Source organism: Heterodontus francisci, chromosome 6 (assembly GCF_036365525.1).
Source record: "Heterodontus francisci isolate sHetFra1 chromosome 6, sHetFra1.hap1, whole genome shotgun sequence".
NCBI classification, from domain to species: domain Eukaryota; kingdom Metazoa; phylum Chordata; class Chondrichthyes; order Heterodontiformes; family Heterodontidae; genus Heterodontus; species Heterodontus francisci.
Genome location: NC_090376.1, coordinates 32,042,440 through 32,056,842, shown reverse-complemented (window position 1 = coordinate 32,056,842; position 14,403 = coordinate 32,042,440). Strand labels below are relative to the sequence as shown.

At 42.1% G+C, this 14,403-nt stretch overlaps 1 protein-coding gene across 1 annotated transcript in view; it reads left to right on the top strand.

The window, feature by feature from the left end:
- The first annotated feature begins 228 nt into the window (after positions 1–228).
- The window catches only part of cog6 (component of oligomeric golgi complex 6), a 124,512-nt gene continuing 110,337 nt past the window's right edge, over positions 229–14,403 (top strand). The window contains exons 1-3 of the mRNA XM_068033439.1: positions 229–409; positions 7,976–8,119; positions 12,525–12,596. Coding sequence (XP_067889540.1) covers positions 272–409; positions 7,976–8,119; positions 12,525–12,596 — 354 coding nt within the window. The 5' untranslated portion in view covers positions 229–271. The remainder of the gene's footprint in view (positions 410–7,975; positions 8,120–12,524; positions 12,597–14,403) is intronic.

Here is a 14,403-nt window from a genome sequence, read left to right as displayed (position 1 = left end):
TTCTGACTCAGAGGCAAGGATTCTACCCACTGAGGCACGGCTGAGAAAGACTATAACCCCCTTTAAACAAGCAGCAGCTCAGGTTAACACATTATACTTGCTCAGGGATTACATCACTGTTCTGATTGTCAGTGTCTCATTCAGTGGCTTCCCTCTCCCCCGGAACCATTGTGCGGGACCAGTACTGTCAGGCCGCCGGGGTACTCTATCTGCGTGGTTTCCGGTGAGGTGGCCGGTAGGGGTTGGAGTGTGAGGCCGGTTTCCTGAAGAGATGGCTGACAGCAGAGTGGAGGCAGTGGCTCCGTTTTCGATCCCGGAGCTGGGGGTCGGTGGGGCCGCGCAGACCAACAATAACCCGCTGGCCAGGAAGCTGAATAAAATACTGGAGACGCGGCTGGACAATGACAAGGTGGGCGCTCAGTCAGTCAATGAGCCTGCTGTCTGCGCACTGAGCTGTGACCAGCAACACTCTACTAAATAATCAGAGTAATAATTTATTTACTGAGAATAATGATGGAGAGATTATTCCAAGTCTTCCTAAAATTTAAACAGTTTCCCCTCTTGAAGCACATGATGCTTTGGAAGCTTCAAAGCCTCTGGATACATTGCAATCAAATACCAGTGTGGAAAAAGAGGCGCAGCTTGCTTAAATAAGTTAACAAAGTCTTTACATCAGTTCATTTTCACTCGTTAAAGGTGACACTTGCCTTTTGATTTAAAACGTTTCTCCTATTCAGACATAAACAGCTTCATGGGACAAGTGTTGCTTTGGTCACTATGGCCCTACCCCCCAATATGGGCCACGCCATCGCTCCTTCAGGTTAAAGGGTGCAGATTTGAGCGTTTCTGGTGCACAACTAGTACAGCTATCCCTCACTACATCTGGCTACTACTGACTACATCAAGTACTACTACTTACTAGTCCAGGATCATTCTGGAGAGCAAAGATAATCCTTGGTAACAACATCCTCCCCTCTCTGCTACTTCCCCCGTCCAGAAGCTCAACAAAAAGTGCAAGGAGCTCATGGATGCTTTTTGTTAATACGATTGACAACATTAGTTTAGCTGCTTCTGCTGTGACCACCCCCCGCTACCCAGCCCAAACACTGGCCCCATGTTTCACTCTTATTTCTTTCCAATCCCCCTTCATGCCTTCTCTGAGCTTATCTAGCCCATGAAATCGACTTGACCCTATTACCAGAAAACTGCTAGCCATCCAACTTTCCTTCCTGGTTCCCTTGTTAGGTACTGCCCCCCCACTTAGCAAACTGCTTTCACCAGCCTCATCTTTAAAAAAAGCCTCTTAATGTCTCTTATCCTTGCAAACCACCACTCTATATGCATAATCAATGTCCTTTCCAAAGCCTTTGAATGTGCTATTCCCACCCAAATCTATGCCCAACTTTCAATCAGATTTCAGCCCCTGGTCATGGCCAGATTTCTCTAGAAATGACTTCTCTTCCTGTTATATATCATTGGATCCTTTTATTCTTCAACATGCTGTTTCTTAGTAACATCATCTGCAAACTTGGATCAGTTTCCACACGTTTGCTGATCACCTCTGGATCGTTCTCCACTAGCTCTCCATTGCCTGGGTTGTGGGACACCTTGTGTGAGATATCATCTGAGTCTTGGATGAGCCATGTACTCTGGCAGCCTAGCGTTTCCCATTGTCTTTGGCTTCCTCCATAAACTCTATTCCTTTGCCATTGATTCTAACTCACATCCTGGCTACAATCTCAGGCTGAACCTAACTGGTCACAAACATGGGCCTGGATTTTATCCAGGTGACAGAGTCTTGACTACCGTCGAGAGCCCCACAGCACCTCCTGTGGGGAAGGCCTGCTGGATCGTGCCAATTAGTTACAAATGGATGGTGGTGGGCCTTCCCTAGGATCAAGAACCCCCGTGGCGGAAGTCCAGTCTGCTGACAGCTGTCGGCCAGTCAGAGGCTGACAGCTTTTTAACTGAGAAGCACCACCATGGAGGTGGTGGCTGCTGCTGGTGGAGCACTCACCCAAGGCCCTGGAACCAGACCACAGTTAAGTCATGATGTGTGGGGTTGGCGGTTGTGGGGGAGGAGGGTGTAGGGTGGTCACCAGCAAAGGCAGGGGCGTGCCTCTCAGCGGGCCCCCCTTTCCCGATACCGGGTCCCTCGTTCAGGCACTAAGTACCTTTTAATGAGGGACCCCTCCGGAACCGACAAGTAACCTGCACGGGTTTGCTTTCCATGCGGTGACAGGCCAGCCCACCACTGGGCTAATTCCAGTTGGGGTGGGATGAGGCTCTTAAGTGGGCATCAATTGCTGCTGGGGTGGGAAGGCCGTTCACGGACCTTCCTGCCCCTGACTTAATTTGGGTGGAGGCGGGGACTCCCCGCCACCATCCTGCCCAATTATATGCTCTCCCTACTTCCAAAGCATGTCCTTTTCAATCCTGTACTGAGTTTCCAATCCCATATCCTCTCCATCACAAAGACCATCTACATCCATCTCTACAATTTCGCCTGTTTCTGCCCCTGCCCATCTGTTGCTGAAACCCGTATCCATTGTCACCACCTGGATCGCCCCCACCTTCTACCCAGCATAAACTTTAGCTCGACCAAAATTTGCTGCTCATGTCCTATCCCTATTAAGTCCTGCTCAGCTATCACCCTTGTCCTTGCTAACCTACATCGGCTCTTGGCTCCCCAGTACCTTAAATGTAAAATTTTCATCCTTGTGTTTAAATCCCTTCATGGCCTTGCCCCTCCCTAACTCAGGAACTTCCTCAGAGCTACAACCAACAACACCTACCCACCCCTCCCCCAACTCTCCATTCCTTTAATTGTGGCCTATTGACCAGGCAAATGTCCCACAATTAGTAATTCCGCTGCTTCGGCTTCACACTCTGGGATTCCTGCTGTAAACCCTTCACCTCTCCACTCCTTTAAGATTTTCCTCAAAACCCCACCTCTTTGACCAAGCTTTTTTTATCACCCCTGCTATTATCTCCGTCTTTGGCTTGATGTTGACTTTTTTCCTTTGCGCCTCTGTGAAACGTCTTTGGACGTTTTTTCTATATAAATACAAGTTGTTGCTGTTGTATCTGTAGAAATGTTGTAAATGTATTAGTGAGGATTTCCTCTGTTTTTCAAATATGCTTCCAATATCCATAGTATCTAAGGAGGTTACACAGATGTTTAAATGGGTTTACAATGTCTGTCACTCTGACATAAATGACCTACTCCTGACACAGCTCTGATATATGAAATCAATACAGGCAATTAAAGATTTTTACTAACCACTAATAAGTAGGTACTGAAATCTATAATTAATGACTGAGTACTTAGTTAGAAGCCAGGAGTGAAGAAGCCTGTGGGTTGAGTGCCCAAGCTATGCAGTTTGATATTGAAACATGCAATATTTCTTAATAGTGAATGGTGCTAAGAACATTCTTCCTTCTGTGGAGCAAGCTTCGCATCTCTCAGAAACAGGAACAAAATGCCAAATGTAGGGTGCTGTAGGATTAAAGTACAATAATGTTTAATTAAGAAATTAGGGATTAATGTTGCCTTATTTCAAATAAAGTGACAGTTTTATAGGATGGTGATCCCCATTTCCTACTATTCCACTCTGATGTTATTTGGAATATACCACAATAACTGATCTGACATTAAGCTGCTATGCTTATTACTGTGTCACAGGTTATCAGAGAACCTGGTTCAGACTGGCACACGAAGGGACAGTGCACCAAAGATTGTGGGTTATTTGTTCTTGGCTTAACCTGTTGGAGAGACGAGAATTATATTTTGTTTGCTTTTAAAAGTAAATTAGAAATAGTGTTGATCCTAGACGGGCCAGATCAGAGTATTTTCTGAGGACCTCCCTTCTCCTCTCTTTACTGTGCCGAATTAATATGAGTAATGGAAAAATAATCAGCCACTTCTGAAAGTATTTTTAACATTTATCCACACAAAATAATTGTGCAAATAATTTTTATATATCTACCAATATTCTAGTACAAAACTAGTTAGTACTTCCTCAAGTTTGAACCTTGTGCATGTTCAAGTGTGAGTTGGTGCTGGAGAAAGAGTGTGCTGACATCAAAATTTATGTATCGTAACACTTAGGAAAGGGAATGTTTTATCACCAACTGAAATACATCTCCTTGGCACTTGTTCGTTTTTCATAATTATGACTTCTGTTAAGGAAAGGCTTAAAGGACCATTTTAATATTAAATATGCATTACTGTCTTTCTGTTAGATAATACATTTATTCTTGTTCAGAATAAAATATGCGTGCTAATTTAGCAACTAAACAGATTTTACTTTCAATTGGAACATAAATACTTTCATTCATTTTACTGTTGGTAAATAAGTTAATGCACCAGTAGATCTTCCAGCAGTTTGGTTATTTGAAAAGCAGGAAGACATTGAGAAAACAATTTAGCTACAAGTGAGGAATGCATGGTGTGCAGAAGGGAGAACCAGATGGAAAGGAATGGTGGGAAGAACAAGGTATGTGGAAAGCAGTAATCTAGAGAAAGAAGACAGATGGAAGGGAACACAATGAGAGCAATGTGCATGGTATTCTCAGGCATCCTGTTGTCCAGAGCTAATCCAATCTGTTATAATGTTCATACGTTAGCTTGTAAAATTACGAGACCAGTGAAATTTGCAACTGTGCATCAATGAGCATGTTCTGACTAATATTGCATGTCCACTGATTGTACTCTCACGTGCGAGAAGCTTTTTTGTAATTTCTTAATTTTTATGTTTCTAAAGTTGTTTGTTGTAAAAGAGTCCTACTTTTGAGCTTCTCTATTGCCAGACCAGTGTTTTTTCTCAGCTGCTGGTCCTTAATTCTAAATTAAATCAATTATTTTAAAAATATCATGTATGAAACATAAGTAAAATTTTGTAAGCGTTCTCTAATGATTCAGTGGATAAATGCACCATACTGTATGTTGCCAACTATTCCACACAGGTCAGGAAGCTCCAAATATTTACTTGTGCTGAGTCAGTCGATTCCAGCTGGGTGGCAGTGAGAATGCTACAATTAACTATTGTATCCCTACTAAAAATCAGCCAAGATTTTTGATTTCTGAAGTACTGTGTGAGACATGGTAAAGTTTATCTGTAATGGCCCCTGTGGTCGAGTATGCTTGCTACCCAGAGATACGAATGCTTAGCAAAGGTATTGGAGAGCCTGTGCCACAATTTGAACTATACTGCATGTGTGTTGCTGCCATGCAAATGGATAATGGAAGAAACCTAGAGGCAATAAACTTCTGCCAGGCGTGGACTGTTGATAAATCTGTGGTAATGAGTCTCAAATGTTTTGGCGCCCAATGACAGCAATACAAAATTATTAAGAGCCAGGACCACCATTGATGTATACTGCCAACAGAAAAGAGAATTTCTTCTTCTCCTACCAAAAAAATTATTGAAACTTGTAATTAAATCACTTCACTCATTTTGACTTACAGTGTCACTGGGGCACTTTTAAAAAAACATATTTTTAATCTAATCTGAAAATATGTTCAAGCAGAAGAAGTAGCTGGCTTTTGAAATTGTGTTGTGGCGACATGCATTTACTTGTTCCTGGTACCTCTTAAACTTATCTGTTAATCTTGTTGCATGGTAGAGTTGGAGAAGTGAGCAGCTTTCGTGAGAAAGAAAAGTTGACTTCAATAATTATTTTATTTTTCTGGGCGTTAACTCTTCACAGGGGCCAAAGTTCTCACATTCTAAAAGTTTCTAAAAGCATACTTCAAACCCATCGCAATCCTTTTCATTCACTTTAAGCTGTCCTTTCCTGCTGAAATGGAGAGCAGTTTCAGCAGATTTGGCATGATTACTATTTAGTTATTTTATCTCCGTCATCACCAGTAGGCACTGATTTCTGCTATTACATGGTTCCAAAGACATTGGCAATCCATGGATACTTCTCCCCCCTTGTCATTCTTCTCATGTAAATCTAGATAGTGAGTGTTGGCATTTCGGCCATGGAGAACATTACAGTCAAGGCTAATCCTGTTCACAAGTGCACTTTCCACCTGGGATTGTTGAATAGTGATCAGACACAGGAACACTACCTGATCTTTCTTTACTCTCCCTGGCCAGAAACACTGATAGCAGTTATCTCATGCTTCGATTGTGTCTTGGTCTAAACTTCAATCTAGATAGAAGTACAGTGAAATCTGTACATTATGGATGTTTTAGGAACTGACATCAGCCGTCGTTGTTTTGCAGGTGTCTTTATTTTCAAAATGGTCATTGCATGTACTGTAAACATTTTCAGTGGAATGGGGAGTTCTCTGTTTAGCCACCACAGCGGCAGAGAAACTGCTCCATTCCTGGGATAGAACCGTGGAAGCATTCAGTGTCTCTGCTGCTATGCATGCTGGATAAAGAACTCCCCATTCCACAAAGCCTGCTGCCACCTTGCGCTAAACGGCATACAGTGACCTCACAAGAATTTGGGGGCCGAAAGGAAGCCAGCTTCAAGGGGAAGTGCTGTTGATCCTAATTTACTGCAAGTTCCAGATACAGCAGCTTTGCAACAGGCTGTGTCCTGTGTTTTAAATTGTTAGAGGACATGATGCGCTAAAGGCTGTCTGTAGTTCATAATTTGTGCGTGGATGTGGTTTCAGAGTGCTTCTTGTATTTTGTGCCATATAAGTTATTTGGGGATCTCAATGTCTCATTTTGGGTGCATATATTTATATAGGTTTCAGTGAAATATATAAAACGTATGAATTGGACTGACAAAGTAGATTATTACATCTTATGACAACTTTGTCCTCAATTGTTGTTCTCCCTCTTCCTCTCTCAGCTGTTGATTTAAATATGGTTACAGGTACCTGCTGGTACTTCACCCAACTTGCTACTACTCAAGGGTGAGGCTTTGACAGTGTTTGTCAGCATAGTATTCAATATGGGGTTAGCTGACCTGAGCCTGATCTTGTACAAACATGCGTGCTTCCAGCAAGGGTCACTTGATTAAGATCAGTGGCGGGACCTCTTAAGTGATTATCCCCTCCCTAACCTATCGGTTGAACAGCTACTAACACTCACTGTATAGGCTAACATTAAAGCCAAGTACGATTTGCCTATAAGCATCAGCCAACTCAAGAAAGTCCAAGGATCTACCCCAGGACTGTCTTGACTTTAACCCATTGAAATATTGGGGTGCTGAGATTGTCGTGTTTGAAGCTGGTAGGCATTTATCTAGACTTAACGCTGTTATAGAAAAAGGAACATTCATTTACCCTACTATCAATAAAGCCTTGAAATCCTTATTGCCTGGTTTTCAATAAAATACGTTGATTCTCTGTGATACTTTCATTTGTCACAGTGATTCATAGGAGCTCCAGTTTCTTGTAGGAATTTCCCAGTAAATACTAATTTGCCAGTGATTCATGACAGTTCTTGTTTCTCTAAGGATTTCCTTGATCTCATTTCTCAGAGGGACTTGTTTTAACAAGCTCCTTAGATGTGCCCCAAATTCTTCGAAATGTGCTTCTTGTAAAGCATCAGGATTTGCCATGATGCCCTTGCTTTATACAGAGGTGTGCTATATTGCTAAAATCTGTGTGACCAATGATTTTTTTTTAACAGCAGGTTTATTTATTTAAATGTAGAATTGATGAGAACCTTAAAATCTAATTTTAGAAGTAACCGAATTTATGGCATTGGGCTTTAAGACCTTCATGAAATAGCGAGCTTCCAGACCTGTGACCCTATGACTGGATGCTGCTGTATATTTTACTTGTGGTTCATTATACTACTAGCTTTCAATGCATGTCTGAAACCTCAGGTTACATCATCACACTACTTTCTAATAGTTTTAATACAGTTCTCCATAGCGAGTACAGTAAAGAAAAGGTAAGCAGCTCTTCAACCTGTAATTTAAGATTTCTAAAAGTATACACAGTCTCAATGCAGTACATTTCCTATTAAATCGTAAAATGTGCCCATTAACTTCACAGGACATGTTGGAGGCTCTCAAAGCCTTGTCTGTATTCTTCACTGAGAATAGTTTACGTACCAGGAGAAATCTGCGAGGAGATATAGAGCGACGGAGCTTGTCCATTAATGAAGAATTTGTACGTGTATTCAAAGAAGTCAAAGAGGTACGTAGTCAAACATCTCTTACATTGAAGAGGATTTGTGGCTTGTGAAGTGTTGATTGATCGCATTTAGATTATTAAATGATTATGAATGAAGGTTCTTTTTTTTTAAAAAAAGTTTTAAGAACAAATTGGAGCAAACTGAGTGAACAGAAAAAGTCACATTTTGCTTCTTAAACTTGTCTATTTTCATTAGGCAGGTTTTGTTAGTTTTCAACAAAGTTGCTGTATGGAACATGTCCTGAAGTGGCATGCTTCATCTTGATAAAGAGAGAGAGCGAGAGAAGAGATGACCTGAGCTTTCTTTTTTTATCTGGATGATTACATTGAAGACTACTAGAAAAGTTGGGGAGTGCTTTAACTCTCCCATTGTGGGATAATTAAATTTTGAATAATCCCAGTATTTTGCCTTGATTGCCTTATCTGGCAGATTACTCTGAATATGTTCTAAACATACTTCTCACCAATTTATGTCCTCTACTTCCTCAGTGTACTTTGAAGCAATAATGTGAATTTTTCTTGCAGAAAGGAAAGAAAGAACTTGCTTTAATATGATGTCCTTCATGACACATCCAATTAAGTGCTTCTAAAGTGTAGTGACTGTTGTAACTAGAGAAATGTGGCAAACAATTTGTGCGCAGAAAGGTCTGACAAACAGTAATACAATAATGAGCAGACAATCTTGTCTTTGGTGATGTTAACAGAAGGATAAAGTTTGGCCAGGGCACCAGGGGAAATCCCCTGCTCTTCCTTGAATAGTGCCATGGAATCTTTTACCTGAGTGGGCAGATGGGGGCTTGGTTTAATGTCTCATCCACAAGCTGGCACCTCCGACAGTGTTCCTCCAATTCTGACCTCTTGCACATCCCTGATTTTAGTTGCTCCATCAGAGGTGGCCATGCCTGCATCTGCCTAGGCCCTATCAGGTATGGTAAGCATAGTGGTTATGTTACTGGACTAGTATTCCAGGAGAGCTGGACTAATAATCCAAAGATGTGAGTTTAGATCCCACCATGGGAGTTTGTGAATTTGAATTCAGTTAGTTAAATAGATGCTGGCTATCGGATTGTCTGAAAAACCTATCTGGTTCAACTTATGCCAGTTAGGGAAGGAAACCTGCCGCCCTTACCTAGTCTGGCCTATATGTGACTCCAGACTCAAAGCAATGTGGTTGACGCTTAACTGCCTTTGAAATGGCCACTCAGTTGTATCAAAACTTTATAAAAAGGTATAATAATAAAACTTGTTGGACCATCTGCCATCAACCTAGGCATCAGATTCAGACACGACACACAATAAAGGCACACCCAGCCCAGCCGACCCTGCAAAGTTCTCTTCATTAACACCTGGTGACTTGTGCCAGAATTGGGAGAGCTGTCAAAGACAAAAGAACGAAGAAAATTACAGCACAGGAACAGGCCCTTCGGCCCTCCAAGCCTGTGCCGATCCAGATCCTCTATCTAAACATGTCGCCTATTTTCTAAGGGTCTGTATCTCTTTGCTTCCTGCCCATTCATGTATCTGTCTAGATACATCTTAAAAGACGCTATCGTGCCCGCGTCTACCACCTCCGCTGGCAACGCGTTCCAGGCACCCACCACCCTCTGCGTAAAGAACTTTCCACGCATATCCCCCCCTAAACTTTTCCCCTCTCACTTTGAACTCGTGACCCCTAGTAATTGAATGCCCCACTCTGGGGAAAAAGCTTCTTGCTATCCACCCTGTCTATACCTCTCATGATTTTGTACACCTCAATCAGGTCCCCCCTCAACCTCCGTCTTTCTAATGAAAATAATCCTAATCTACTCAACCTCTCTTCATAGCTAGCGCCCTCCATACCAGGCAACATCCTGGTGAACCTCCTCTGCACCCTCTCCAAAAGCATCTACATCCTTTTGGTAATGTGGCGACCAGAACTGCACGCAGTATTCCAAATGTGGCCGAACCAAAGTCTTATACAACTGTAACATGACCTGCCAACCCTTGTACTCAATACCCCGTCCGATGAAGGAAAGCATGCCGTATGCCTTCTTGACCACTCTATTGACCTGTCCCACAGATTAGTCAAGCAACAGTCCAGTACAGTCATACTCAAAGAATCATACCAATCAGCCAATGTCCCAGACTCCTCCACTATCCATGGGTATGTCCTGCCGCACTGGCAGAACAAACCTAACAGAGATGGTGGCACAGTGGTATACAATCAGGAGGGAGTCGCCCTGGGAGTCCTCAGCATTGACTCTGGACCCCCTGATGTCTCATGGCATCATCACCTACTGCCCTCCCTCAGCTGATGAATCAATACTCCTCCATGTTGAACACCACTTGGCAGAAGCACTGAGTGTCACAAAAGCACAAATGCACTCTGGGTGGGGGATCAAAATGGGTATGATTATGCTGGAAAATGGAACAGTCACCCACTGGCGAAGTATTAGCAGTATTTTGTTGATCCGTGCTCAATAATGGTTGGATTCCAGTTCACTGCAAAGATCCACCATAACTTGTGAACATTTAGGCTACAGTTACACTACAATTGTAGTGTCTATACAAAACAAGATTACTTTGCACCAATGCTATTGTTGTAGTGAAAGTGTGCGATCAGAGTCAGACCTGAGTGGAGCAAAATGGAATGAGATTCCTTCCTCCATGTTGAGTCCTGACTGCAGATTTATAATACAACTTCGGTTTTACATGAAGACAAGCCACTTAAAATGGGCACTCGCGTTGTACTACAAAAGTACTAAATAAAATCTCTTCATAAACAGATCAAGACTTCATATTTTGTGTATCTATCTCATCACATTTGAAATTAAGAAAAATATTTTTATACCTCCTTTCATGCAGCTTTTACTGAGAGGAGGGGGATTGAAAGGTGTATGTTGCTTATTTTTCTAGTTCTCATGAATCTTGATTGAGGGTTCTGGAGCAGTTCATTTCTTGACAGTTTTCACCACAGGATGCATGTAGCTGTAGCTGAGACTGATGTGGAGCAAGAAGGATTTACAATAATGTGAGGCACAGTCACAGCATTACTCTAAAAGTTATCTGATAAAGAGTAATTATTAACTAGAAATGATTGCATGGGATGTTGCTACAATTGTAATCATATATGGAGTTCAGAGCATGTCGTAAGCCATGAAAGCACAATTCAAAAATGTTTATAGCTATCACATTGAATCCCATTAAGAGGTTGCAGCATTGTAAGGACTTATTTCTGGTCATTGTTTAATAGTAATAAATATATTACATGCACACACAACATATGCAATTAAGTTGGTAGAGAAGTTTCATCCTTTGACGACCTCCATGTGCATTTTAGTTTGTGTCTGGGAGCTTCCCTCCCTTTTCTATTAATTGTTTTCAGCTTATCTCTGCCCCCCCTGCTCCTGTTTTCAACACTTCCCATTTCTCCTTCTCAGTGCACCATGTTCCTCCTTGTTCCCTAAACCACCACCTTCTGTTCACATTTTGCAACACTTTCCTTCTTGGCCTGCCAAACTCCTTCTCATGCAAACTCCAGCTAACTTGTCCAAAATTCTGTTTTTCTCAACCTATTTTGCATTAAGATCTGCTTACCAGTCACACCTATCTTTGCCAATCGAGTCTTTCACTGAGTCCCTGTCCTTAGAATGTTACAGCACAGAAGAAGGCCTTTTGGACCATCATGCCTGTGCAGGCACTTTGAAAAAGTATCCAATTAGACCCATTCCCCTGCTCTTTCCCCATTGCCCTGGAAATTTTTTTCCCATCCTCCAGTACATTTAATTCAAAATTTTTGACCTGATTTGTCTTGCTTCCCGAAGAAACTTTGTTGAGCTCTGTGCAGCAACACGTGCTCTGCCTTTCTGACTTGGATCTCTTTTGCATTCCTCTCCTTCTCTGCCCTCTACTTTATCCTTGGTGGTAGAGACTTCAGTCACCTTGGTCCATCACTGTGGACCTTCCTAAACCTTTCTGCCTTGCTATTTCTTTTGCCATCTTCAAAAGGCTCCTCAAATCCTACCTCTTCAGTCATGATTTGGTTACTTTTGTTAAATCTGCTACTACCACTCAGCCTTTGTTCTTGTCTCTGTGCAGTACCTGGAGACATTTTACTACATTAAAATGTTGTATCAATGCAGGTGGTTATTTTTGATTTTGCTAAGCCATGCACCACTAACAGGCAACATGGTTCTAGACCTTTGCTAATGCTGTTCTAAGTAATGAGTTTCTGTCCAATTTTCTCCTATCCTCTTTGGGAAGGCATTGCTCTCCATCCCATCCTCCCAGCAGTATAATTTTTTTAAATAACTTGTTATGCTGTTAACCAAAATATTTTATTTTGAACAGAAAAATAAATCCCATTGTGTTTATGTTTTTTCTTTTATCACAGCTATGTAAAATGCATGTTGTTTTCACTCTGTCATAGGAACTGGAGGGTGTTCATGAAGATGTCCAAGCAATGAGTGTCTGCTGTCAGGATATGACCAGTCGTTTAAAGGTAGGTTGTAAGAAACCCATACCTCTCACAGTGTAGATAGGAACATGGCTGGATTGGTATTATACAACAAGTCTGATAAGTGCTGACTACTGTTAACTCTTCTATTTTCATATGACACGTGTGCTGTGGCATTTTGTGGGTTAAGGCTCGGGTTGGCAGATGACATTCAATACCTTATCACATGTATGAGACTATGATGACATCAAAGCACGAGGTTATTCTCTGCCAGCTTACTAACAGTAGAAATGTACATTGGTTGTGGATTCCGTCTCCTCCAGAGGAGCATTTTGTGTCTAAATATAAATTTACACTTCAGAAACAAACCAGATTCAGAGCATTTTCAGGTAAGTGAAATTTGTTATTTCACATTGACTTAACATTCAACAACAACTTGCATTTATTTAGTGCCTTTAACATAGTAAACATCCCAAGGCACTTCAAAGTTGCATGATCAGACACAAATTGAGCCAGAGAAGGAGACATTAGTGCAGGTTACCAAAAGCATGGTCAAAGAGGTAGGTTTTAAGGGGTGTCTTAAAGGGTGTGGAGAAGCAGACAGATTTAGACAGAGAATTACAGAGCTTGAGGCCTATGCAGCTGAAACTACAGCTACTGACAGTGGGCTGAAGGAATTGAGGGATACACAAAAGACCAGAATTGGAGGAACATGAAGTTCTTGGAGGTTTCTAATGCTGGAGGTGACAGACAGGGAGGGGCTTTTGAGGGATTTGAACATGAAGAAAATTAAAAAATTGATAACTGCCTGTTCACATCACAGCAGGCATCTAAACCACCACTTTCAAGCTTAGGCAGTAGGATAATTTGAATATTAATTCTACAATTTTTGCAGTTTATTGCCTCAGGGTCTTGATGGGAAACTCTCCAATGTATATGTGTGTTGCTTCCAGATCAGTAAGAGCAACAAGAAAACAATTCTTGTGGTTTGGCAATGTGCTTGGAATCCGGATGCATGGAAGTACTTTGCTGACCAGTATAGGTGGACTGAGCTGTTCAGTCTGCAAGTGAGCAGAAATAGTCTGTTCTTGATTCAAAATATGAAAAGAAAATACTTCATCCCATTCCACTAACCTCCACAGTCGGATCTTTAAGGGTCTCATTTAAAAGATGACTATTAATGAATGCAGATTGACCTTAGGGGAAGTTTGCCTTGATGGACTAGGGGGAGGGAGGGAAGCAACAGAGGTAGCTGAACCGATGGTCTCAATTGTAGTGACAAAGACGTCCATGAGCTCCTTACACTTAATTGTTAGAAGTAAGGGTGAAGAAGGCACGGGAGATCAATTGTCAAAAGCCTATTTATTCTGAAGAGAAGCTGGGAGTTAATTTTGAATTCCAGGATGATCCTGGATTAGTTAGGAGTTTTGGGTTAGAGGAGAGCAGGACCTGATGGTGTTTTATGTGGTCAGCCAGATCTGGTGATGAATGGCTAAACCAGTTGTTCAACACAAACGTTCAAGTCTGTATCACTTGGATTTAAGGGAGTGGAGATGAGGGTTATACCGGGGGAATGGCCAGGGTGAGAGAGAGTATTGGGCCAAGATTTTACCTTAGGCGGACGGGAGCCGGCCACTGATTGAAAAGTCAGTGGTGAACCTGCTTCCGCCTCGCCTGGGGATCTAGTCCGTATTTTGTGGGTTCCCGGGCTTTAATTGCTCTGAGGTGCGACTTCCATTGGCTTGAGGTAGGAAGTCCTGTCTAATGGAGGTGCCGGCTGACAGCTTTTAGACCCGGCAGTGCCACTGGGAACAATGGACACTGCTGGGATTACATCCCAGCTTGAAAAAAT